The 27,096-nt window shown below is 55.3% G+C and overlaps 2 protein-coding genes across 2 annotated transcripts; both read left to right on the top strand.

Moving 5' to 3' along the window:
• Nucleotides 1-8,761: 8,761 nt before the first annotated feature.
• LOC119094530 (flocculation protein FLO11) lies at nt 8,762-16,090 on the top strand. The gene is made up of 3 exons (XM_037217588.1): nt 8,762-8,856; nt 13,557-15,117; nt 16,075-16,090. The coding sequence occupies exons 1-3, from the start codon at nt 8,850-8,852 to the stop codon at nt 16,088-16,090; spliced, it is 1,584 nt and encodes a 527-aa protein (XP_037073483.1). The 5' UTR covers nt 8,762-8,849.
• A 341-nt stretch (nt 16,091-16,431) lies between these two features.
• Nucleotides 16,432-17,317, top strand: LOC119093945 (uncharacterized). The gene is made up of 2 exons (XM_037216967.1): nt 16,432-16,575; nt 16,852-17,317. Coding segments are annotated over exons 1-2 (309 nt in total). The 5' UTR covers nt 16,432-16,573; the 3' UTR covers nt 17,159-17,317.
• The last annotated feature ends 9,779 nt before the right edge of the window (nt 17,318-27,096 follow it).

The following is a 27,096-nucleotide window of genomic DNA, read 5'->3' as shown; positions in this document are numbered from 1 at the left end:
GCACTTCCTAAAAATAGTCATCACGTGCTTTCACTGCGAATTACAGCTCCAAAACGTTGTCACTTCAGTCACCCGCTACATCATTAGCTGGAAGCCACGTTTTCTGAGCGCCGCTTTCGCAGACCTGTAGATATCGCGTAAGAGTGTAACCGATGTCGCCACCGGCTCCAGCTCCGGCTCCGGCTTCGGCTCCGGCTCCGGCTCCGGCTCCTTACAGTGACAGGGGCCGTGAAGAATTCCTGAGGGCCGACCGGGGTGGGGAAAGAGGCCGGACATAGTAAGCCCTCTCCCCCAGCCCTTTCCCGCAGCCCTCTCCCGCGGCCCTCTCCCTTCCCCTACCACTCAACGCGGACTGCGCAGCCGGCAGTGACTGGACATCCCTTTCAGATTCCTCTCAACAGATCACGTACTGCGGGTTTGTCGAAGGGCACCAAGAATGTTCGATTGCATGTAACGTCACGTGAAATCGTTGCCGGGCGTATTCGCAACGTGACACTTTTTGTTTTACATGATTGTAACTGTCGTGGCATTAACTGTGCATTCAGAAACACTAAGATTTTCGGTTGCAGGTACTCTACGTGCTCCTAACAATGACAGATGCAGATTATGCAGTTTGCAGTGTTCAAAACGCCTTTTCATCTCCTGAGGTTGGGCATGGGCACGCAGCGGCTTGTTTATTGTTGAATTTGTTGTGCCGCTTCTGTCCCACTTCAACCAAGGCGTGGAAAAGATTCTGCGCGGCGGCAAAGATTCCGTGTGACGTCGCACACAATCGTTGTCGTCGGGTCTCTGCGAACACCAAAACGCGTGGAATCCAGGGTGTATGACGTCATGAATAACATCGACAGCATAGACTCGTCGTCTGCGTCGCTGCGAACACACCCTAAATGTCCGTCATCGTGCGGGTGCATTCATGTGCATTCTGTAGGAGACTGGAGCTCGCCTTCCATCCCACTCGAAATGCTGTCTACGTGCCAGCATAGCGGGTATTCTGGTGCGATCGGTACGACTCTATCGAGGCCGGTGGCAGTTTCCAAACCCGGATCTGTCTGGCGATATGGCCCAATAGCGCCCTGTTTTCACTGCCGGCCCCGCTGCTACCGCATGTCGCAACCCAACCCAATGATCTGGCCCGTATTCCTGAAGATATTCTGGCCCAGACAGTCACTCCCACTCTTTTGAGACGTTTGGTGTCTCCGGAGTTTGTGGCATGTGATGACGTGTGATAACGCTTGGATTCAGTCAGTCAATCCATCTGAAGAGGTGTAATGCCGCTTGATGACATTCCATCGCTCGTGAATGTGTCCAAGACTCGTTCATGACATCGAGGTAGCTCTGTTCATTTTATCACTCTGAATGATTGGTGACATTTGATAGGACGGCAATACGTTGGCACGTATGATAGTACAATACGCATGATATGCGTGATAATATGATGTGTGTGGTAGATGATGGTATGATGTGTATGGCAGCGTGTGTGAAGAAGCCGTATGCGATACGACCGAACGCAACGACCTGCTGCCGGCAGCCTCCAGCCGCTCCCAATGCGCGTCCATCCGTGTCTGTCGTGTTGCCAGCCCGTCCAGTACAAAGACAACGGTCGTGTTTGCGCTGCACGCGTGACCGGGGGCGCCACACCATGCCCTGATGGTCAGCTGGTGTGTCCGCCGGCGTGGCCTGAGGTGACGGCGGCTCGGACACGCACGGCTCACTGCCAGGCCAGCCCGGCCGGCGGCGTCAGCGGCGCATGTAAACGGAGACCACTGCCGGCGCCAGGCCAGCCCGGCCGGCGGCGTCAGCGGTGCATGTAAACGGAGACCACTGCCGGCGCCAGGCCAGACCGGCCGGCGGCGCCAGCGGGGCATGTAAACGGAGACCACTGCCGGCGCCAGGCCGGTCCGGTCGGCGGCGTCAGCGATGCATGTAAACGGAGACCACTGCCGGCGCCAGGCCGGTCCGGCCGGCGGCGCCAGCGGCGCATGTAAACGGAGACCACTGCCGGCGCCAGGCCGGTCCGGTCGGCGGCGCCAGCGGCGCATGTAAGCGGAAACCACTGCCGGCGCCAGGCCGGTCCGGCCGGCGGCTCCAGTGGCGCATGTAAACGGAGACCACTGCCGGCGCCAGGTCAGCCCGGCCGGCGGCGCCAGCGGCCCATGTAAACTGCGACCACTGCCGGCGCCAGGCCAGCCCGGCCGGCGGCGCCAACGGCCCATGTAAACTGCGACCACTGCCGGCGCCAGGCCGGTCCGGTCGGCGGCGCCAGCGGCGCATGTAAACGGAGACCACTGCCGGCGCCAGGTCAGTCCGGCCGGCGGCGTCAGCGGCGCATGTAAACGGAGACCACTGCCGGCGCCAGGCCGGTCCGGCCGGCGGCGTCAGCGGCGCATGTAAACGGAGACCACTGCCGGCGCCAGGCCGGTCCGGTCGGCGGCGCCAGTGGCGCATGTAAACGGAGACCACTGCCGGCGCCAGGCCAGCCCGGCCGGCGGCGCCAGCGGTGCATGTAAACGAAGACTACTGCCGGCGTCAGGCCGGTCCGGCCGGCGGCGCCAGCGGCGCATGTAAACGGAGACCACTGCCGGCGCCAGGCCAGCCTGGCCGGCGGCGCCAGCGGCGCATGTAAACGGAGACCACTGCCGGCGCCAGGTCAGCCTGGCCGGCGGCGCCAGCGGCGCATGTAAACAAGACCACTGCCGGCGCCAGGCCAGCCCGGCCGGCGGCGCCAGCGGCGCATGTAAACGGAGACCACTGCCGGCGTCAGGCTGGTCCGGTCGGCGGCGCCAGTGGCGCATGTAAACGAAGACCACTGCCGGTGTGTTGGAAAGGTTTTTGTGGCGCGCAGCGTGCAGTGGCCGTCGCGCTCTGCCTTCCTCATCGTAGATGGTGTGTTTCGCGAGCCTTTTGCCTGCTGACGGGGACAGATTCTGCCCCCTGAGGCCTCACCGCATCAGCTTGACCGGCATCCATCCTCACGGTTAGCCGCCTTCTGCCAAGGGAAGCTGATACGGTGTCCAGTGTCGGATGAGGCCCCATCTCGCCACGCGTGGCAGCGCGCGGGCGCACGCCACCCGAAGGAAGACGGGGGAAAAACCGGCGAAAGCGTATAGAAATGTGCTTCCGGCAAGCGCTGCGCGAGAAGAGAGAGTCGGCTTGACAAGGCGACAGCAAAAAGCGATTGGTTCATCGGCAAGAAATGAACATGGGATGCTCGTGAAGACATTAACAGCACCGCATCTTTTTGCGTTGGGGATCTTCTCGTCGCGTCGCATCGTGACAGGTTTCTAATTGCGGCGAGTCACGAAGGCTGGGACGTGCCCGGCCGCCTCCTCGGACGCTATCTGTGTCGAGAGCTAGCTAGCCCGCAGTGCGTGCAGACTGTGCTAGCAAGTGCACTGATTCTCCCGGCCCACGCCGCCGGCGTCGATCACGGATCCAGCGTGGGAGCCGCGGTCCCGGCGGCCGCTGGCGCGTGGCCGCCCGCGGCACCCCGCCACGGACGTTTGGCGCGGCACTCAGCCACCAAACGAGCGGCGGCAGAACCTATCGGGGATGACCGATTGGTGAGTCCGTCCAGCCCATCGCACAGCGGCTAGCTGGGAGACGCGCATCACGATTGGTCGGCGTGTGGTGATTGCCGGGGCATGCCAAACCGCCGGCAACTTTCCCGAATATCCGACGATCGGCAGTGCACACGCCAGTGCTTCGAGCAGCGCGGCAGCGTGCGGAGACGCCAGGCGCGCGATGCGATCTCGTGCCGATGCGATCTCGTGCCGCCTGTCTGGAGATGTGGAGGGAGGAGCGCTTTCTCCGGCAGCGTACACGTGTCACCGGACGCCGGGGTCACGCGGCTCCGATGGCCCGATGACGGATATCCGCCGATGGCCGCAGCGGCCGCCGGAGAGGGGCGCTTTCTCTGACACTGTTCGCGAGCGTGACCCTGCAGGCTGAAACCACAGTCCTCGCTGCCGGAGGAGATTGATTCTATATTGGTGTTTTCCTGGGGCTTGCCGAATATGTGGCAAGGGCCCTTTTCAACAGATGCTGTCTGAATAGAATTATCCACAAACAGCTAGCTCGGAGCTCTGCTTTCTCTCCGCGCTTGTACACCTATATCAGTTTCATCCATTCTACCCTGTGCAAGCAACGGGTGACTGATCATCACCGACGTAACGACACCATTTAATTCACCCTGGACTGATTCCGAGTCGAGCGTCGTGCACTTACTTTGCTTTTGCAGGGCTGCTGCCAGGCTTTAGGTGTGTTCACTGTCCACGACTCCTGCGCTGCATCCGCGTTTGCAACTCTCTGCTCCTGGCGCGCTGCCTCTTCCCTCACGCCGCGCTCACGACCGTGCCGTCTCTGTTTCAGCCTGGACCGGGGGGAGCCGGACGGTCTGATGGCCCAGGCGCGGCAGCTGCAGAAGGCCATCGAGCGGCGAGAGTGCGCCCTCTTCAGCTGCGGTGGCGACACGGTCGACCCCAGCCGCATCAAGGTCGTCCCCAGCTCAACGTCAGGCGCCGATGGTGACAAGAAGCGCCGGCCAACCGAGCTCAGGCCACGCTAGATCGGGTCTGAGCAGACCCTCAGGCCGCGCAGGTCTGATCTGAGCAGACCCTCAGGCCGCGCCATGTCCGGTCTGCTCGAGTCAGACCGCGTCAGATCCGGTCTGCTCAAATCCAGACCTTATCAGGTCCGGTCTGATCAGGTGCAGGCCTCGCTTGGCCTGGTTTGACCAGATGCAGACCTCGCTCGGCCCGGTTTGACCAAGCTCAGGTCCCACGAGGCCCAGTCTGACCAAGCCCAAGTCCCCAGAGGCCCGGTCTGACCAAGCTCAGGTCCCGTGAGGCCCGGTTTGACCAAGCTCAGGTCCCCTGAGGCCCGGTCTGATCACACCTTTGGTCGCACTCCGACGTGGCGGTATCAAACCGGGACTCCGCCGATTACCGAGGCTACGCCGGCGTCTATCGAGTGGCATGACGCAGAATCAGAACTCTCCACTGTGTCGGGACGGAACCCGTGGATCTGCTGTGCGCTGTGGTCGACTCCCGTGCCGTGGCTCCAACTCCAAGGGTCACGGACGCGACACGGGGAGACCGCTGCCTCCGGTCAGCGCCGCTGACTCGTCCTTCGCGCCAGGCTTGCTTCAAAGACAGGTCATCAACACCCGCGGTGCTTTAACAGCGATGAACCGAGCACTCATGTCCAGCGGCCCGGCATCCAGGACCGCGCGGCGCCTAGCTGGCTTGTTCCGGGACTGCGGTGGCTGGGCGCCGCACGTGGGCGGCTCGGAACCGGCGCGTCGTGACGGAGCCGACCCGGGGTCACGACCCGCGGCGGGCGGCGCCTGACCTCTGACCTGGGCCGGATGTGGCGGACGGAAGCGGCCGGCGCGCTCCGCCCCGCGCTCGAGCCCTCTCGCGGCCCGGATCCGCACCGACCCCCGTTGCGGAGAGGTGCTGGCCGGCGGCCGTTCCGTGCGCTGTGTCTCGCTGCTGCGCGCGCCTATCGGTCGGCGTCGGATCCGACGGGCACCGGCTCGGTCTGACGTGAATCGCTCTGTTGCCGTGTGGCGATTAGTACGGAGGGGTTCGCACGGCTGTTGCGTTGCTCGCCGTGTTGTTCTGAACACTCTTCAGTGTTCTTTGTTGTTCATGTTTGGAAAGGCTTCGCCCGGGTTCAAACAGGCGAATGAAATAGGTCGCCAACAGGCTCCACCGATTTTGCATGCGTGATGATATTCCCGTTGTGGTTGGGCTACAACACCACCGCGTTGCTGCCGTACCGCCGACCGTTTCGTGTCAGGTGAACCGGCGGTTTTCGTTCGCATATGTTGATTATTTATTTCGCACTAATTACTGTCATATATACATGATCGGAACGTCGCACGGTATTGGGAAGCCCGCCAGAGCTTGGTCCCCGATATGACGCCTCGGCTCATGCCATTGTCCCGATGCGTTGTTGGCCGACCGTTGAACTATGGAAGCTTGCACCCCAGGCGGTATTTGTACTCCCAAAGGGAAACCACTAAGCAGTAACGCAGACCATCCGGATAGCTGGATCCACGTGCTCAACACAGTTGTGCCGTTTGCTGCACCTAAGTCATCGCACGTACACAAGTGTAAGAGCGTGCTCAAATGGACGTGTCCACGAGCTATTGCGCAGTTAAGGGAGCGTTCTGCTCGCTGTGTGTTCATCATGTTGTGAGACAGTGTGTTTGGCAGATATGTAAACTGTGTGGGTTGTTATATGTAGCCTGATCAACAGTGTAGGTGCCTCGACAGCAACAGCAATGTATGTGAATAAACATCAATCCTGTGTAAGGCTTCTCGACGGACCTAACGGAGCCCATCTTGTAATATGATGACTGGAAGCTGATGATCAAACTAACGCAAAATCTTACGCCACGATGAAGCTCTGCAGTTAGTAAGCACTGCAACAAAAACTACTATAAATAATGCATGCTGTCTTCGCCTGCTTTGCCAGAGAACTCGAAGCGAAGCATAGAAGTTATAATGTTTTTTTTTCGGATCCACACCTCCACAGGTCACCTTTAGACTTCCATACACTTTTGTTACCTCCACAGACCTAAGTTGAGCCCTCGACAGCGCTAACCACAGCGTCCTCCTGACCAAGCTACGGTCGTACAGCACAAATCCTCAATGGTTTAAAAGTTGTTTTGAGTTATTTTAATGGACAATGACGGGTGGTGAGAGGTGGTTCACTATCCCGTCACTCCTCCCACGGCGTCCCTCAGGGGTCACTTGTGCGCCCAATCATCCCCAGCATCTTGACGAATGACCTCCCATTCTACCTGCCCCACGGGCGTCTGGTTTCCTACGCCGAAGATGCCCAGCTCTCCGACTCCGCCCAACCCGACCACCTGTCCATCCAAAAATTGCGACAGGGGGAAGCCATCATCGCCCTCAGTCCCACTTAACCGTCAATTCCCTGAAGATAAACCCTACCAAGACCGTATTTCTTCTAGCCGACACGCCCCAGGTCATCAGAGACCGCATCCTTCCATCATAACATCTCCAACGTCATTTCACCTCCATCACCGTCCGCGAAGATGCTGTGAGTGGCCTTTGATCGCGCCCTGTCCTGGTAGGAACACATCCAAACTGGCCGAAAGGTGCAACTTCATCATGTTTTATGTCTGCGAAATTTGTCACCACCGGACACTCGAAGCCCGCGAACTCCTTATTCAGGCCACGTTTTCCTTCATTTTCTGTACTGCCTCTAAGGCTGGGGCGGGCCTGCCGCCTGCTATCTCGGCCGGATGCAAAGAGTCGCCAGTTTTGCGGCCAGGATCGTCTCGGGGGCGCGGGGTCGAGATCGTGTTTCACCGGTCGTAAGGTCGCTGGGCTGGCGCGGAACCAGTGACCTTGTTACGCGCGGCAACCACATCGGAGTTTGCAGGGCCCTAAAAGACCTCCGTGCTCCGATGGCGGTCCGGCCGCTGTTCACCCCTCGAACCGCTGTGAGTGAGCGCATCACGAGGTCGACGGTAGCTGGCGCTTTCGAGCTGCCCGGATTCCGGCTATTTATGTCGCGTAAGGAGTTTTTAAATCGTGCGGCTTCGTCCTGGAAGCAGCTGCCGCCGGACGTTATCACCCCGGACGTTATGATCCCAGAGCCGTGCTGCGCTCATATTTAAAATTGACCAATGTGAAAAGAGGGATTTGCTTGACTTTGAAGGCCTTCTTCAAGTTCCCGACGTGTTGTCATCATTCCTGCATTTTTGTTTTCATCGTTTTAGTTGTAACCCATTGACTCGGATAAAGCATTAAGCAATACATATCGAACTGATCTGAGCTGAGCATAACGGATGAGCCGATCCGATCAGGCAGCTGAGTAGTCATGCACTAAAACCATGCATATTGAACGCAAATTTGCCTCTCAAATCCCCTTCAAACACCTCATCCCACGTAGCTACAGGACCTACCATGCACCACCTCCGTTGACCGCCTGCGTCGGCAGTTTTACATTGGCGGAGCTTCGCTATCAAGGGTTAGATTTGTGGCTGTTATTGGAGCAAATCTAGTCCGCAAAGGATTTGCTGACGAGTTGTACCCACATGCACACACACGCATACAAACATGCATACAAATATATACATACATTATGTACATATTTGTTATTATGTGTATATATATATATATATATATATATATACCATTTCAACTTTGGCTGACAGTATCTTTTTCATCACAGTTGATGCTTGCCTTACTACGTTCAAACGTGAAACATTCCCTCAAGAGAAAGAGGAATATCTGTAACGCATCCGGGATTATCTTTCTGGTTCCGTGACTGATGGTTGATGATGATTGTACTGACACAAACGGTCGAGAGCTCTCAGAAATGATTGCGTGGACTAGAAACGTTATTCAAATCTGGCATGTGGCCGAATGGTTTAGCTATAAACGCACCATTTTACGTCGCAATATGTATTGAGTGCGTCTGCGTGTCACCGACGGAGCATCTTACCTCACTGAAAACGTGGCATTTTGATCCACTTGAAATCCTCCGACCACGTCAAGTGAAAAACACTTTCTCTTGATAGCGGCTGAGCCCCCACCGCACAACACTCAGCTCATCCCTGGCTGCCGGTCCCGTCCCCTGTCCATCCCCGGTCCGAGAGGAAAAGCGCCGGAGATATGATCACGTGCCGGCGCCCCTGACGGATGCCTGCTGACAGATTCGGGTCAGGCCGGCCGGCGCCGCCCCTGCGCACCGTCTGCCGTCAGAAGGGGCGCCGCCGTGAGACGATCGTGACGCACGTGCGCCGGCAGACGTGCAGTGGCGCGGTCCTGACGGCCGCGCAGCGTGCGTTCTCAGACTCCGCGACAATGAACGGTAGGTGACCCTGCGCACAGCCCGAGGGGGCGGAGATTTGGCCGCACAAGAATGCGCGTCGGTGAACAAAAAAGTGCATTGTCATCGCCGACCCATAGCCGTAAGGTAAGTGGAAGATTACATTCAAGCCATCAGCCTGTTGGTGATTTTCCGGTTGTTCGTCTCACATGAGTAAGTTGTTTCGCTTGATGAACGGCCGGCGATCTAGCGCTAGTGCTGGCCGGCTGGTGACCTGGTGCTGGTCGGCAGGTGACCTGGCGCTGGCCGGCTGGTGACCTGGTGCTGGTCGGCAGGTGACCTGGCGCTGGCCGGCTGGTGGCCTGGTGCTGGCCGGCTGGTGACCTTGCGCTGGCCGGCTGGTGACCTGGCGTTGGCCGGCAGGTGACCTGGCGCTGGCCGGCTGGTGGCCTGGTGCTGGCCAGCTGGTGACCTGGTGCCGGTCGGCAGGTGACCTGGCGCTGGCCGGCTGGTGGCCTGGTGCTGGCCGGCTGGTGACCTGGCGCTGGCCGGCTGGTGACCTGGCGCTGGCTTCATCGCTCACTTCGTGGATGAGAAATTCATGTATCTGTCCGGACCGTGGCTGGCGTGGTTGCAGTTCCCACCACACATTAATTGAGAGCGCGACGCCCTTAGTGAATATTCCCTGCATCAATCAGCCGATCAGTCTGACCCGAAATGAGGGGATGCCCTTCAGCCGCGCAACGCCGGGATCTGCTTGTTTGCTAGCGGGTCGTCGATGATGCCGCGCATTGGATGAATGTCACAATTTTCCTCGACTGATGCCCAATTTACATTCAATGTGGTATTAAGATCCGGTAATGGAGCTGAAATAAGTGAGTCATGATTCCTGCTGCCTTCTAGGCTTCTAGGCATTTGTGCAAAAATGGTTACACAAACGCCGAAGGCATTTCCATTACAGAAGTCAATTGTAAGTGATAAGCGGTTAGTGGCCGTGAAGACTTAAGGCTAAAGGCTGTAAAGGGCTGCAGCAGTCTGGTGATGGACCACTTTGGACAGTTGAGCGATAAGATCTGTCGTGATAATACCGTAATGCTCTTTCGAGATAATCAGGTATGTTTTTGTCTATTGATGTATTTGAAGTGCGGAGGGACGGTATAATGGGTTCCGCACGGTTCCTTACCAGGACAGAACCAACCGCAGAGCGGAGGTGTATGTTACAGTTGCGATTTCATGTTCCGACCAGAAGCCGACAAACGCATTATCTGTCATTTTGACAAATATTTTGACCCCAAGTTCACACTAAATTCAGATTAGCACTGGAAGAAATAATTTGCTTCCAAAGAGACCCCGAAACAAAGCAAACCAGGACATTGGAAAAGCATGTTTACCCACGTGTACAGCATTACACGGAAAGCGAGCACGGTATTCAGTATATCACTGGTGCTATTGCTTCAAGACTTGTAGCGCTCTTTAAAGACATATCACAGTGACATAAATTCAACTGATAGATTCATGCTAATCTCATCTATTTCTTCTAACCCTATTTTCGTGTGATAAATTTCGCTTGAATAATGTACGGTCGTTAATTTTCTCCCCTAAGATCTCTAAATCGGCTTATGTAACCCTAGGGGTGAACTGACGGTCACAGCTCGCACTCTGTGACAGGAAAGCGTTTCGAAAATGCCCTCAGTGGTGCATTCAGGAGAAGAATGTGCACTATAAAAAAATTTGTTCATTGCATGTTTAGCGGACCTAACCGATATGCTACATCAAACATCGATTTAACAACCAATGTGAAGAGTTAGACCACGAATGCAAGCGACCCTTGTGCCAATGGCAGACACGGGGATGCCTTTGAATTTAGGGGACGTAAATCTCCCACCCCATCTTGTTCTGCTTATTTTGCTAAGAATAGCTAAAAATGCAGCCATTTATTTGAAACACAAATATACCAGAAAAAAACTTTTGAAATGTGAGGTAGAAACTCAGGCCTGTTTAACGGGGCATTACAGCCATTTTTGGTTTAATGATTCCAATGCTCACAGTGTTTGGAGTCAGTTTGGGTTCAGGAAAAGTCACCAAGCCTCAGGGTGTCTTAGGATCTCAGGGCCCGTGTCGTTTTTCACCTTGTTTTGTTTCATTTCCACCTGATGATCGATCCAGTAATGATTCGCTTCCCACACAATCAACAGTGAAAATGAGCCGCGCGTATTTTTAACTCGTATTGTGGACATGATCATAAAAGCGGCTGATGGTTCCATGGAAATGTTGGACAAAACAAATGTATTCGGACAACATAAGAAAGTCTCATGGCTGAATTTTCGGCATATCGCTTGTGCCTTAACACGCTATGTATAGGTGGGCATCCTCTCACTTTGGTGAAAATGTTTCCACCCGGTTGATAATGCTTGCTGTGATGCTTAGAATGCCTCTGCAAAAAGCACCAGAGGTCGATGGATCTTTGCGTGGAAGTAGGGTTATCTCCAATTCAATCTACAACCTAATATAGATCCAACTTTTCAAGAGTTCCAAGTTCAGAGGGGTCCAACACATCACATCCAAATCAGACCACTGCATAACTCGTATGCACTCATCGCATTTCACTGTTTTGACGTAATATCAACATAAGCATATGCATACGCATTTGCTGCCTCTTAAAATAATTTTAGGCTTTACAAGCCGTTGCAATCCGGTTGCGTACGTTAAATTAATCTGATCTCGTCCAGAGCTGTTCCTTTTGGAATTTTGTTGCTGAGCAAGTCTGGTCCAAGCCAGGAATGTATCCAATAATACGGGTATATCTCAAGAAACCCACAAGTTTTAACTGCCAATATATATCCGGTAGTGTTGTTTTATGCAATTGCAATATACCAAGCTGCTGATAAATGTATGATATACAAATAAATGAGCTGTTCTGTACATAGGAAGTTCAAATATAAGTCAACACACACACACCGCACACACACACACACACCACCACACACCACGCACACACACACCACACCACACACACAACACCACACCCGCACGGACAATTCTATATTATATATACTATATATATATATATATATATATATATATATATATGTATGTATGTATATATATATATTTTCATAAATATATATATATATATAATATAGAGAGAGAGAGAGAGAGAGAGAGAGAGAGAGAGAGAGGGGAGAGAGAGAGATCTTCTCTCTCTCTCTCTTCTCCCTCTTCTCTCTCTCTCTCTCTCTTCTCTCTCTCTCTCTCTCTCTCCTACTCTATCTCTCTCTCTATATCTCTCTCTCTCTCTCTCTCTCTCTCTCTCTCCTCTCTCTCTCTCTCTCTCTCTCTCTCTCTTTAGCCGTAAATCATGGTTTCTCGTACACTACCTCATTCATGACGTATACAGCTTTACCTGTCAGCTCATGGCTCACTGGTTGATTGGTAAGCCATGGTCTGTAACGTCAGGCGATGTCAGCAGCCACATTTCTCATCTCAGAAGGATCACGACGGTGTGTCATCAATCACCATACCACATTGGATCTGCGGCAGCATCACCTTTCTTTTCTTCTTGGAGTTCCAAAAGAGGGAAGCGGTCTTCTCGCCGATACATGGCGGTCGACCCTGCGGCGTTAGCAAGGAAGGCTGGACAGGCAACTCGGTGAATGAAGCAATATCTCGCTGGGTTTCCGAATGTTTAGACGTAATCGGCTTATGTGTTCTTGCGCGGGCCCAGAGGCAATTGCTTCTGGATGGCGTTTTATCGTTCCTATCAGCATACTTTTCACCCAATGTCCTGTCAGACCGGACACAGGCCCGGGCATCGAACATACTACACCGTGTTCTGTCATAAGAGCTCAGTAAGTTTCAGGAACTTATGCTTTGAGGTATAACCGGGTCTTCTGTGTAATCATCAAATAAATGCAATGTGTCGCAAAGGTCACCGTAGTAAACATGCCTACTTCATGTGGCCTAATTTAACGCCCCTGAGTAAGGTGCGCACTTGCGTTTGTTGACGTTTGCCGAAATATAGTTTTAAGACCTTGGTCGAAAGCGCAGCGCATGGCATTAATATACATGGACTCGGAGAAAGTACCATGCCGGTAAGTGTCAGGCTCTTAAGCTACCAAATACCAGCCTCTGGTGCATCGGAGCGCATAGCGTGGTTGCTTTTCTTCCCGAGCAGGGATACACGCAGGGGCGGGGGGAGGGGGGGCACAGGGAGCGTGCACCTGTTAAATCCCAAGGGGCCTGTGGGATTGACGAGCAAGGGCCCGGTCGGAGAGCCCGGAGTGCCCGAAGGACTGGCTTTTGGCTGCATAGGGACCCCGTTCCATATGTTCGAGCGCTTAAGTGCTAGTCAGACAGCCTTTTGCACCAAAGGGGGCCCATGAGACAATGCGGGCCTCTATATCTACCTGTGTCGGCCGGTTATGTTGGCCAATTCTATGGCAGCCAAAGCAATCAGTGAGTCAGGGGTCCCAGTGCCGAACTCTACTCTAAAATCCTTTTGCGCAATGAGGACACTGTGTCGATCTGAGGCCAATTGCCCAGTTCGGAATGCCTACCGCGTCAGTGAAGAGACCGAAATGTAGTGCATCCCTCAATGTGTCGTATTTTCCAGGGCACCCCGCCCCGGTAGCCATGGTAGCAGAAATAAAAATCGTGATACCTGTTATGTCTGTCCGGTGGAGAACCGTAAGTTTGGAAGAGCGCTGTGCTATGATAATCGCAGTTTCGTTCGCCCTTTCCAGCCCTTACCGGAGCGCTGGGCGCATTCTGCTTGATTTTGAGCCTGGAGGCCACGGACCTCAACCAATCGTTCGACAAACTGGCACTAGATGCCGCTGCAGACAGCCAGCGAGACGATAGCACCAGCGCGGCACCAGGCGGCGCGCAGTCGCGTGCGGCGAGAGACACGCACTCGTCGCTCATCAGTCAGATGGCAGAGCCGGGCGTCTTCTCCGAGTCCCTCTCCAGCCCGCGCTTGGTGGATGTGACCTCCGTCCCGACGCCGGCCCCGGCGCGGTCCGCTAAGCCGTCGCTGTTCGACGCCATGCCGGACCGGGGCGCCAGTGCCGACTTCCCGGTGACGTTCTCCCCCCTGCAGCTGGACGAGCAGTACGGTCCGCCCAGCGTGCCGTTCGGCGCCGCAGACGCCGCCTACGGGCAGAGCTCGGACGCGGCGCTGGCGGGCCTGATCCGGCGCTACCTCGGCGCCAGCGCCGGCCGAGCTGCTTCGGCAGCGCCCGCCGATCAGCGCGGCTCCCCGGCAGCTCCCGCCAGCGCCTTCAAGAGCCCAGGAGCTGCGGCAGGCCCGCGGCCGCTACCGGAGACCTACGGTCTTCCACAGCAGGCGACTCCTGCTGCGTTCTCGGTCCAGCCACCCAGCCCCGCGCCCAGTCCAGTACAGAGCTACGTCGCACCGCTAACCACGTTCACCACGTACACAGTGCAAGCGCCTGGCGCAGCTCCTATCCCCGCACAGAGCTATAACATCCCCCAGGCGGCTCCTGTACCAGTCCAGAGCTACAGCTTACCCCAGGCGGCTCCTGCACCAGTCCAGAGCTACAGCTTGCCCCAGGCGGCACCTGCACCAGTCCAGAGCTACAGCTTACCCCAGGCGGCACCTGCACCAGTCCAGAGCTACAGCTCACCCCAGGCAGCACCCATCTTGTACTCGGCGCAGCAGCCGGGTACAGTTCTCACCCCGGCGGGCGCCGCGCCCGTGCAGAGCTACGGCTCGCCTGCGAGACAGTCCCCCGTGCTGGCCGTGGCGGCGCCAACACTGCAGCAGCCGGCGGCCACCTACAGCGTCGTTCAGCAGCCGAGCCTGTCCGTCCCCAGTCCAGCGCCATCCTTCGTCGTCCAGAACCCCGTCGCCGCCGTGCCCCACTCGTACAGCACCCCTGCGCGGAACCCGCTGCTCACCCCGCAGCTGGCGTACGTCACACCCGTGGGCGGAGGCGCCCTCGGCGTGCAGCGTGACAGCAGCCGCGGGAGCGACTCGAGCAAGGGGCTTGTCATCTCGCTGGGCGGCGCCTCGATCCAGCTGGGAGGCGACTCGGGTACCAGCATCCGATTAGACGCGGGAGGCCGCTCGAGCAGGGACGAAGGCGCGTCAGGAGCGGGCAGCAGCATCACCATCATCGCCGGCGGGGCGGCGGCGCAGGCCGCTCCGTCTGCGCCTGTACCGCCACCCAGGACGGGCTTTGCCGCACGGTCCAATCGGAACGATGCCCCGAGGGATCCGCCGGCACCGCCCTCCTCGTACGGACCCCTCTCGAGACCCACCGTCCTCCCTACTCACCGCCGGCAAGGGACCCACCGTCATCCTACTCACCACCAGCTAGGGATCCACCGTCATCCTACTCACCACCAGCTAGGGATCCACCGTCCTCCTACTCACCACCGGCTAGGGACCCTCCGTCTTCCTACTCACCACCAGCTCGAGATCCTCCGTCCTCTTACGCCCCAGCTCGAGACCCTCCGTCTTCCTACTCACCACCAGCTCGAGATCCTCCGTCCTCTTACGCCCCAGCCCGAGACCCTCCTTCGTCCTACGGTGGCGGCAGGAGCGCAGATCAGACCAGCTGGCGCCCTATGAACGATGCCGGACGCAGCGCCACCACAACCGCCGCCGCCGACGGTGGCGACACCTACACGTTCTACGAGGGTCAGACCCGCACCTTTCCGCCGTCGGACACCTCAGCCAGTCGGTCGGGGGCACGTGCTGCTGCTGTGCCCCTGCGTGCTCCCACCAGCACGTACGGTCAAGCGAGGGACCCTCCAGTCGCTTCACCGACCACCTACGGCGCGCCACCGAGGGACCCGCCGTCGCCGATGTACGGGGCACCGGCGCGGGACCCTCCAGCTCCTCCACCCACCACCTACGGCGCGCCACCGAGGGACCCGCCGTCGCCGATGTACGGGGCACCGGCGCGGGACCCTCCAGCTCCTCCACCCACCACCTACGGCGCGCCACCGAGGGACCCGCCGTCGCCGATGTACGGGGCACCGGCACGTGACCCGGTCACAGCCGCGCCGGTGGTGCAGGCGCCGCCGGTGCAGGCGGTGCCGGTGCAGGCGGTGCCGGTGGTGCTGCTGGGCCCGCCGCGGAAGAAGCACCACAAGCACCGCCGCCCGCCCAAGGGCCGCCTTGTGAAGGACACCCTGGTGCGCCAGGTCTCCTACCCGGGGCAGAGGCTGCGAAGCCCGCCACTCCGCGCGCGACGGCCGGCCAATCCCGTCATCTGGGCCAGCGTGCCGCAGGCGGCGGCGCCGGTGAGCTACGGCTCGCGGAGCTACGGCGTCGCGCGCGACCCCCCGGCGACGAGCTACGGCGCGCCGCAGCGCAGCCCGCCCGCGCGCGCGCCGCCGGCCACCGGCGTCGTGCGCGACACGCTGGTGCGCGAGGTGCTCTACGACAAGTTCCAGGGCGACTACGTCAAGCTGTTCTACAAGGGCGCGCTGCTGATCGGCGCGCTGGCGCTGTTGCCGGCCGCCGCCGTCGGCGCCGCGGCGCCCATCGGCCTCGGCCGCCGGCGGCGCGCGCTGCCGTCGGCGGCGGCGGCCGGTAGCTCGTCGCTGTTCGACGCCGTGCCGTCGGCCGGTGCCTGTGCTGCCGGAGAGCGTGCGCCGTCGGCTGCGCGCCTTTTCGCCGGAGCTGGGCGCGCTCGACACGTCCGAGTGCCTGCAGAAGGAGCTGTGCGACGCGCTGCGCCAGGTGGAGGCGTCGCCGTTCCGCGACAGCTTCCTGCTCTACTACGCCATGTGAGTCACCAACCTGGAACCGAATAAAGTCTGTCGCAGTGAGACGAGTCTATACTACTTATGACTAGTTATGGCAATAGGTCAAAAGCGCTCCCATATTTGCTCTGGGCTGCTCGTTATTTTCTGACAAGTTTTTTCAAACGAGCAGTCCTCATTATCTTGTGACTCATGCAGAGAATATGTTCCGTTGAGTATCTTTGGACTTACGTATGTTATCTATGACCCGTCAGGTGGGCCAAGTAACCTTTGACCTGTCACCATCTTCTCCCGCATCAGGCTCTCCCCGGACGTGGCAGAGAACCCGTGGATGCAGCAGGCGCTCACCGCAGCCAGGAAACGCAGCTGTCGGCTCTTCTACTGCAAGCCGACCGACTCCGCCAGCCCGTCCCACGCCGACCTGGAGAGCCCGCTCCAGCCACACACGAACAGCTCGCGATACCTGGACGCCAGCAGGGAACACCGGCTGCGCGCCGCGCGAGACGAAGACAACTCGCCTCAGCTCGACGCGAAGCGCTCACTCCACACCGGCACGAACAGCTCACTGCCTGCCGAAGCGGCATCCAACCCTCCTCTCGGAACATAGGACGCGATATGCCCTAGTGGTTATAAACGCTCTGAGCAAGGGTCAAACATGAGGGCAAGGACCTCCAAGGGGTCGCTGGCCGATGGCCAGCCGCAGAGTCTGGCTGGTGTGCGTCTGAATGAGCTGCGCTCAGATTCCCTCTGCATGCCATGTCATGCTTCTGCATGCCATGCCGATATGTGCTGTTGGTTAAGGCGACAACGCTGACGTCGGGTCTGAGAACCGCGTCGGCTGCGAGCTTGTATTGGACACCTCAGCTCCACATAAGGCTGCAGCGGCTTCGAGGTGTCTCCAGGGAGCCCCGAACGTGAAAGGTGGTTGTATTGGTGATGTATGTTTTGTGAACTTGACCATAGCTCCACCAGCGTTTGGGGTGCTCTTTTTGAAACTCCATGCGTTTTTCATAGGCACGCCATGTTGTTTGGTCATGTAGGCTACGTTTAGATTTGTGGAAAGGTCAGGCATGTTTATTGTTATATTTAGTTCCAGGTTGTTTTTGCGCTCATCTGATGTTTGCAGTCTGTTTCTGACCAATATGATGCATCATGCGCAGAGCTTGAAGCGAGCTAAATTATTGTGACGTATCGCTGATCGATAGACTGATTCACCACGTTTCATCAGAGCAGTCAGCTTTAAAAGACAGGTTTCAGCAGGGAGACCACTCAGTGAACGTGTCGCACTTCGACTGTTTTCTACCAATATCTCTCGGTACCAAGAAGCATACTTTCAATTATCCGAATGTGCATTACAGTACAAATTAGAATGCATGGTTCGTGCATTCTCTAGCCTTTTGAAAGGTGTGGACGTTTTGTATAGCATATAGGTTGAGCTTTTGGAAATATCACCGATATTCTATCTTTCATGTTTTGGTGCCGTGTGCCAACCACGACGTGTCTGTCATTCTAGCCGGCGTCGTTCAAAGGCGGATCCAGCCTTTCAGCTTTCGGGGTCAGAGAATTGAACCAGTTCTCAAGCATCTAGGACTTGACTTGAGTAGTAATTATGTATGATGACGTTGATGAAGTAGCTTTAACTGAAGAGGAAGCTCGGTGGTCAGGCTGAGAACTCTGCACGCTCTTAATGGACGACACCTCCCGGACTATAGCCGCCTGATGAGCGGGCCTCTCAACATACGGACGGCGTATTCCCCCCGCTGGCTTGACGGCGACTGAGACCGAGGTTTGTGGCTTTACTGCGGAGACCATCGGCATGCTTCTGCCCGGATGGCCGGAGGGCGAACAGCCGAACTGACTAGCAGGCAATACCGCTGACAAGCACAGGCATACTGATATCACGAGCTCTTTTGTATGTCGTAGCACATTTTGCCAAACTTGTCCCTGAATGTTTGCAAGACGTGTTCTCACGTTCTCGCGTCGTGGAAATTAATTTACCCGCAAATCGACATCGAGTTGCCATGTGGTAGTCATGAGTTACCTGTGTATACCACAAGGCATTCTCAGTGGTTGACATATCAAAGGTCTACGAGTTTTCGAGAGGCACACCATTTTTACCACGAAAAACGCCTTGAGTCGGATTCGTGAACGCGTGTTGAAGCCTGCCACCTCTGTGCAGAAGATGTAACATTGTCACTAGCGTTAGCGTTCAGAAGCACGATGTGAGATGGGCCTTTCTAGCCATGGGTGAAAGCTGTTGGCCAGGTGTCAACGGCAAACATTTACTGGCATTCAGCCTGCGGCTTCGTGCAGGCAAGTACCAGTGATGACGTCATCCGTGACGTCAGCCGTGACGGCGTGGCAAGCCGTCGCATGCCGTCTTCGGGTAGAAATGTATGATCCTGACTGTTGCTGCGGTCAGACCCCGGCGTCACAAAGGACACCGTCATGAGCGAACCCCAACACTACGCGCAGGTTAGGGGTCATTGACGCAGGACAAGCGTCTCCCGTTCCGAACACCTGTTGCATTTCGCGGCGACGGAATTCACCCATCAATGGGCTTTCTTCACCAGGCGCAACAAAAAAAAGCGGGGAAGAAGACCCGCGGCACAATTTCCGCGTCTTGGTCGGGCGCCTCTCCTCATCTGGAGGCGCCTGCCGCCTGTGTCTTCGGCAGTGGCGCGGTTTGCATCACCCCCGCCATTAGAGCGCCAGTGAAACCGGCGTCGGGCGACCGCCGCCTCCCCACGGCCGGTGCATTGTCGTTATTGTCACTGCCGAGGGGGGCGATAAGTTATTCAGATGGTGACGACATTGCGGACGCACGGCGCTGCCGGTGCGCCTCACTTCCGGAGGCCGCTGGCGAGGAAGGTGACCTCGTGATGACGTGCCGCCCCAGCGTCCAGCCGTTGGGGCAGTAAAGCAGGGGGAGGGATCCACTCGGCCTGACGGGTACACAAACAACTGTCACGACAGGGCGAAGACCAGGGGCCCAGTAATACACTTGCAAAATAATAGCTTCCGTTGAGCCCAATGAGTGTAGTAGCTCGATTTGTCCCACCGTCTAGCGTCATCTTCACAAACTTCTGTCCAACATTCGCCGTTTGATTCGCTGAGAAGAGAATTGGAAACAACGCCATTGAAGACTGAATCAACGGATAAATAGATAGTGTGCCACTAGGGGTCAGTTTCAAAAATCGTCGTGCAAATGGCAGTCATCCCAGATTTTCTGCGGTAATTCTATCCATGCATCGACATTGCCTTAAAACCTGACTATCTTGGCATCCAGGTACCGGGACCATCTCAAGCAAACGTAGTGACACGCCGCCTGTAGCCAGTGATTCATGACGTGACCCCAACCCGCCGTGGCTGGGGACGGTTGCCGCGTCGCTCCGGCTGGGGACGGGCCTGTTCCGGTGCGACTGCGGAAGGCCATTGTTGCCGCCGTGTCGTAACAATGGCCACGCTGCGACCCGGGAGTGTGGCGGAGCCGGAGCCGGAGCTCTCGCAGCGGGAACTGGAGCCGCAGCCCCCCCCCCCCTTCCCTCCCCCATAGTGGGAGCCGGGAGGGACGCCGCCGGAACAGGGAGTACCGGGACCGGGTTGCGGAGAGCGGGACACGGTACTGCCGGGAAGAGGATCTGGCGAGCGCCGTGTTACCGAATCGGGGATTTGGGATATCCAGCGTTTTGGGGACAGGGATCCAGGACTTCCAGCGCTGCTGGGCCCGGAATCTGGGTTTTCAAGAAGACCAGGACAGACATCTGTTGCTTATACGGTTACTGATCCCAAGGATGTGGGACTTACAGCATTCATAAGTCAGAGATTTTGTATTTCTGATGTTACGTGGACAAGGATCTACGGATTCCGGTGTATGTTGGGACAGGGATCTAGGATCAAAGGCTCACGTACGTAGTAGCCTTCGGGGGCACGTGATCCTCTTCCCGTTACCAAATGTATGGCATGCATCATTATCTACGCGACTTAATGTTGGCAGAAAAAAGTTTGAGGCAGGCGCTTAAAAATAAGAGGTTTGAGAACACATGATGCTGTTTTACAATACACTAGAAATTGCATATGTCTGCAGTGCGCTTAGTTTCAAGTGAAGTTTGTAGTTATTGTGCCTCCCCCCACACCCCTTCATTGTAAAATCCTGCGCGCGTCCATGTCTGGGACATTTCGTGCAACCAGCACAGGGATCTGGAGCTCTCAGTGTTGACAGGACAGGAATCTGAAATGTTTGATATTAATTGGACGAGGTTCTAGGACTTATCGTGTTATCGTGACAACGATTGCGCCCTATCGCCGCTGCTGGAGTGGGTGTCTGAGGCCACCAGCATTACCGGAACAGGGACCAGGACTTCCGGTGGTCTGGGAAAGTAACATGTGACGCCCGGTTTCAGCGGACAGAGAGTAGGCCTGAACCGCTCATACTTTTCCTGGCAAGCGTCTCATCAATTAACACAGACTTGAGGGTTTTGTTAGCAAGAGAAGCAGACTTCAACACGCTGCCTCATACGCTGCAGCCCGCAAGCCTGGAGGACCAGTGACAGCGCAAGTGACCCGCGCGCCAGCGTAAGGCAGCCTCCGTGTCGGTGTCCCCGTGGCGGCTGCTGCGATGCGAACTGCACACAGCTTGCACTTACAGCCGGGCTGTCGTAACGAGCGTTGTTCTCACTTACGGTCTCGCAAGAACCGCAACGGTAAAAATGGCAAGCCTTCGTCCGGTCGAACATTGCCGCCAGGGTTTCAAACGCTGTACCCACTTGGATAGCTGCGCACGTGGCAGTCTTACTCATCGATGTTGCCGCCTCATGCCTCATGTGTGGCTCATGGCACAAACAGCTTCCTGCTGCAAATTGCAGCTGGACCTCTCGCCTGCGCGGTTTACGGGCAGAACCACGTGACGCCCGCCGCTCAGCAGGCCTCCCCCCTCCCCTCCCCCAGTCGCGCTAAGGGTGTCACCACGACCACCGAAGGCCTCCTGCAACGTCCGTCCCAGAAACGTCGCTGGTGAAAACGCCGAGCGCTGGCGCTGCGCCTGGCCTCGGGCGCCTCTTGGACTCCTGCCGCTTCGGCCTGCGTGTCGTCGCATGCGACGCCTGTCGTTCAGACGTCGCTGCTGCCAGGTGATGGGTCACGCGTGTTGTGCCGATGGTGGACACGTGCCTGCCCTCGCTGGCACCGGCTCCGTTCCGGCCCGACCCGCCAGCGGGCTCTCGACTTTCCCGCCCGGCCTTGCGGCCTCGGGCGTAGCCCGACGGTATTGGGGCCACGTGCCATCTCACTGACGCCGTGCGGGTGCTCTGGCGGTAATGGCAAGAAGTCGTACTGGATGGCTTTCCCGGACACGTCGTCTGCAACAATTAGTGTTTACTCGCCAAAATAAAATTCGATTCCATCATAAAATGCGTCTTTCAATTGGGTCTGGACGTTAATTATCGGCATTGCCGTCACCGCGATTGAGTTGGCAGAGCGTAGTGTGTCCTGACAAGGGATTCAAATGGAAAAAGTCGAAGATAAAATGCGAGGAGATAGAAGTAACAGGGATAACAATCAAATGCTGCGGGTGAATTGGAAAAAGGTTAACATTGAGATAAACTTAAAAAGCCATGCCTCCAATCTCTTACATGGTTCAGTGTTTCTGCAGTGTAAGGTGTGCCAGGCATTTAGTTGATTTGCAATTGTCTCGCAATAAAAGTACACGTTGAAGTCGTTTACTACGAAGTATTTTGAATGCACGCTCGGTCATGAACCTTGATTACAGATCCAAAATTCGCAAGTGTAAAACGGTCACCAAATGCCAGCAAGCATTAACATCGCATATGCAACGCTTATTTCTCAGACCAGAAGTGATGAAATAATATGCATTGCCCACGCTTTGATTCCATAAATGACAAGAAATCACTACAGATCAACAGAGAAGTACAATACGATTCTTGAGGATGAAACATTTATTTATAGCAGGGCCTTCGGCTTTTGTATGTGGATCGGTTCACCTGTTTTGCGGTATTATCCTACTTTGTATGTGCCAAAAGGAAATGATCATCTATGAGGGTCTGAGTGTTCATTAAAGAGTAGCTGGCTGGATGCTTTTGATTCGCCAACATACGATACACTTAAATCCCTGCTCTCACGTATCAAACACGTTACACAATATATTACAAGAGAAGTCAAATATTTATCTTTCAAATCTGCCATGCATGCATTACAAATTTGCTTCACAGGTGGGCATACAGGTTGTGAAAACCCGATCGAACTAGATTGTTGTTAAGGTGCGGTGATTTTCCAGGCTAAAAGAAGATTAAGGTTACATTTTTTGACAGCAGATTTTATCTTCACGCAAAGCTCCATCCGCACGGGGTAAATTGAGATAGCCTCCATCTACGACAAATCATATTTTTGTTTCATTCACTGATTCCGCAGGTGGTGTCGATAATGCTGATCTCGTTGGTGCTGATGTTGATGTTCTTACTGATACGGACGTTCTTGCTGACGCTGAAGCCCTTGCTGATGTCCATGTTCATGCAGTTGTTGTTTTTCTCGGTGGTGCCGCTTTACTCGATGTTGTTAAGTGGCTTCTCGATGAAGGCGGCGTACAAGTTGCTGCGAGTAGCTGTTCGCCTTGAGTAAATCTTTCATTTTTGACACGAGCGCTACTTTGCAATGTCATTAGATGACACGTTCATGACGTGCGGAAATTCTGGGCGCATGTCGACCTTTTGTGCCGACGTGGGATGGGCAACGGTGTCTATAAGGCGTAAGAACTGCAACGATGCCCGTAGCACATCAGCCCATCCCACGCCGACAAAAAAGGCCGCCACTCGTCCAGAGGTTCGGCGTTCCATGGACATGCCGTATAGCGATGCCGCAAGTGACCGCTCGTGTTAAAAATATAAAATGTGTTCGAGGCAAACGGCCACCCCAAAAAACTTGAACGACGCCTACATCGGGAAGTCACTCAGCAACATTGAGTGGAATAACAACGCTGAGGAAAACAACAAGAGCGGAAGCACGAGCATCAGCAAGAGTTTCAACATCAGCAAGAACGTCAACGTCAGTAAGAACGCCAGCATCAGCGCCAACCAGATCAGCATTATCGACTTCACCAGCGGGATCAGTAGATGAAACATGAATTGAATGTGTCATACCTGGATGGCTTTCTTATTTTGCTCTGTGTGGATGAAGTTTGGTGTGTGAAGATAAAATTAGGTGTCAAAAAGCATGACATGCATGTTCGGTAGCATGGCCAAACTGTAGTAATTTTCAAAACAGTCTGGTTCGGTCGGCTTTTCCACAACCGGTTTGTCCATCCGGTAGGCGGATTTGTAAACATTCATGTCAGGTTTGGAGAGCAAATGTCTGAAGTTTTGTGTAGTGCATTCTATAATGTGTTCGACATGTGAGAGCATGGGTGAAAGTGCATCGCGTGCTGTTGAATCTAAAACACCATTCGGCTACACTTTAACGAGCATGTTCCAGACGCAAAAGCAAAACTCCCGAGACTTCCCTTAGTGACCTTTTTTGCACATCAGGGCTATGAAATTCGGCGTGATGAGATCCCACTGCCTGTTTAAATGTGTGAATCCATCCACATGCGCTAATTGAAGCCTCTCCTAATTATGAACATTTGATAAGAAGAATCATGTAGTTTTCATCTGCGCAAAGCTAATGTATTTGTGTGTGGCTAATGATTTACTGTGTAGAATTTCACCGCTACGCATGGAACTGACCTAATAGTCACCCCGCTACCCATTCCTGGTCTGTTATGCTTACCCACTACCCAACCGATCGTATTTTTTCATCGCATTAGTTCCAAATTTTGGGAAAGGTTTCACCACATTGCTTTTCTAATGAAAATTACAAGAAGTGTAAGTTGCTAGGTACGTTTGCATGACTAAACCTCATTCACATAGACAAGACAGTGGTAATAGACTTATTCCTTGGAGAAAAACCAGGAGAATGGAGATATAATCCCGGTTTTTCTCCGAGGAATAAGGCTTTTGCTACTGCCTTATCTATTAAAACAAGAGGTATGAATAGAGCTGTTTATAAATAAAGCAAGCGCGAACAGTACCCTCGTAAAATAGTTTTAGAAGTGGTCACCCGACCTTTCGTAAACATCTCACACATACCCGCACCCATACCTGTGATCTTCTCAACATTTGTGCCAAACCCACTCCGTAAACCATTCCATCCGAGCACCCATTCATTTACACAACCCGTGATGTCTACTTCCCTGCTCGACCTGAACTTATCTGAACTTATCCGCCCTGCACTGCCCAACCCCGGCTATCTGCCTCCAATGTGGCCCATTCCACGGCGCTGACCGGTCTGGTCTGGTCTGGTCTGGTCTGGTCTGGCGTACCCTCTGCCCAGCGGGCCTACCCCGAACACGGACACGCACGCGCCGAGCAGACGTCCCGTCGCGCGTGAACTTTCATTGCCGCGCACACACCGACTCGTCCGTCCCAGTTGCCGCCTCAGCGCGCGCGGCGTCACATTCTGACGCATGCGGCCGCTGTTGGGTCACGTGATCGGGGGCGCTTACGTCAGCGGGACAGTTCCGCAGTGTGGCCCCCTTCACCGCGCGCGGGGTCACGGTGGACAGGTCACAGCGGCTGTCGGGGGTGACGGGTGGGGGTCGGGTGGCCGCGCGGCACGGCCCTGAGGCCATGCCCCGAGGGCAATTCGGACCGCCGTTTGAAAACGAAAGTTAATGGATTGTTAGTTTAGTGGGCGAGCTGGCGACTCAAAGGCAGATATGGTAATATCATCAACGTACACCACGTTAGCTGCTTAACTTAACTCTTAACACTTGCGTAAGTGCTAAATCTAGTGATTAACACTGTTGGAGGATACTGAGAAACGTTGGTATTGTCTGGCGGCCAGAGCGACGATTTTTGAAGGCCCAAGAGTTATGCTGATTTCAACGAGGTTTGCTGCAGTTATGGTCGTGCGGCCATGTGGGGAGTATGGCATGCCACATTCTCCAACCGTTAGAGACGAAGCACAGATCCAGGGGCGACGGGAGTTTTCTCAAGTTGGGGAACGTGAGCCATTTTTTGGTCATTTTTCCATTCAACGTCAATGGGTTGAATGCTAAGGTTTCAGGAAATCCTCGCCATCCCGGCGTCCCTGCTCTTGGATCTCAGCACATTTTCCTTTCGGTCTGAGGAAAATTGCTCAGTGTCCTTGGCCCCAGCATGGCACGGAAGTATAACTCAAGGCTATCTCGCTACGCTGCTGTGCCCAGATATATTTTATATAACTGCGACAGCGTACCCCTCTCATCCCCGCTGTAACGTGTGGGGGAGAACGTCACATAGATTTCCCATCAATATGGATATCCGCTGTCTTCCGGCAGTCTGCAGTCTCGGTCACAGGGTGAGACATTTTCTGCGCTTCCAATCAACCGTCCAAAGCAGTCCACCCCGGCGTGCCATCCCGCGCCGGCGCCATTTGTGAAAGTCATGCCGGCTCCGCCGAGATAGCATCTTGTAAGACGCGATTGGTTTACGGGCGTCCGCTGGTGGCGTTATGAGCGACTACTGGCGACGTGCTCGGCGGATGAGGAGCGGCCACCAGCCGGCCAGCCGGCGCCGTCTGCAGCGCGCTCGGAGGCTGCATCCCGCCCGTGACGTCATGGGCCGGCGGCGGTGGACCGACGTCGGCCGCGTTATGTGCAGCTATTGGCTGGCCGCGTTGGGATAAGAGATGGACGCCGTGGTGACGCAGCAGACGAGCGCGCCAGTCGCGATGACGTAATCAGGGCGTGAGGTCAGTCAGTCCGTGCATTGGAATTTGGACCGGCGCTTTACAGATAGGAGAGCGGGTTGCCGGTGCTCTGCTCTCCATGCTTTGTTGTGCGGGAGTGGGAGACACGGCGAGAAGCCACGAATAGGTTGCTTTTAGGGCTATTAATAGCGAAGCAAGAGATCATTTTATGATGGGAAAATAACAGAAACGTGACCCTGACCACTTGTTAAAACTGACCGTTATGCTATATGTTAAAAGTATTAACTAGGCATTCATTCCATCCATCACATACAACACACATATATGTGTCTTATATATATATTGATATATAATATATATGTTTATGTATATATATATATATAGTTGTATGTATATATCTATATATATATATATATATATATATATATATATAATGTATATGGGTGTGGGTGTGTGTACATATACATATACATATATATGTGCATCGCTACATCACTACCTACATCTGTATATTATCTTGTGAACCTGTTCTCCACTACATGACGAGGTGTTGGCGCCCTCCATACGACATACCTGGATGTTAGCCTGTGGCAGTGTCAGCCAGGGGTGTAATTCCACACGTTGTGGGGGCTGAATAGTGAAAAATGACCCAGCCTACCTTGGAATATGAAAACAAACAGATTTATCCGCAGATATAGCCCATTTTACTTCCAAACTTGGGAGGTTTGAGCCCAGGCTGGGGGGGGGGGGGGGGGCTGAAGCTCCCTTAACTGAGGAAGAAACCACACCCCTGATGTCAGCTCTATG

This window comes from Pollicipes pollicipes, unplaced genomic scaffold (assembly GCF_011947565.3).
Source record: "Pollicipes pollicipes isolate AB1234 unplaced genomic scaffold, Ppol_2.1 Scaffold_4002;HRSCAF=4701_pilon_pilon_pilon, whole genome shotgun sequence".
Taxonomy (NCBI): Eukaryota; Metazoa; Arthropoda; class Thecostraca; order Pollicipedomorpha; family Pollicipedidae; genus Pollicipes; species Pollicipes pollicipes.
Note: the sequence above shows the minus strand (reverse complement) of the source record. Positions and strands in the feature narration are given on the sequence as shown.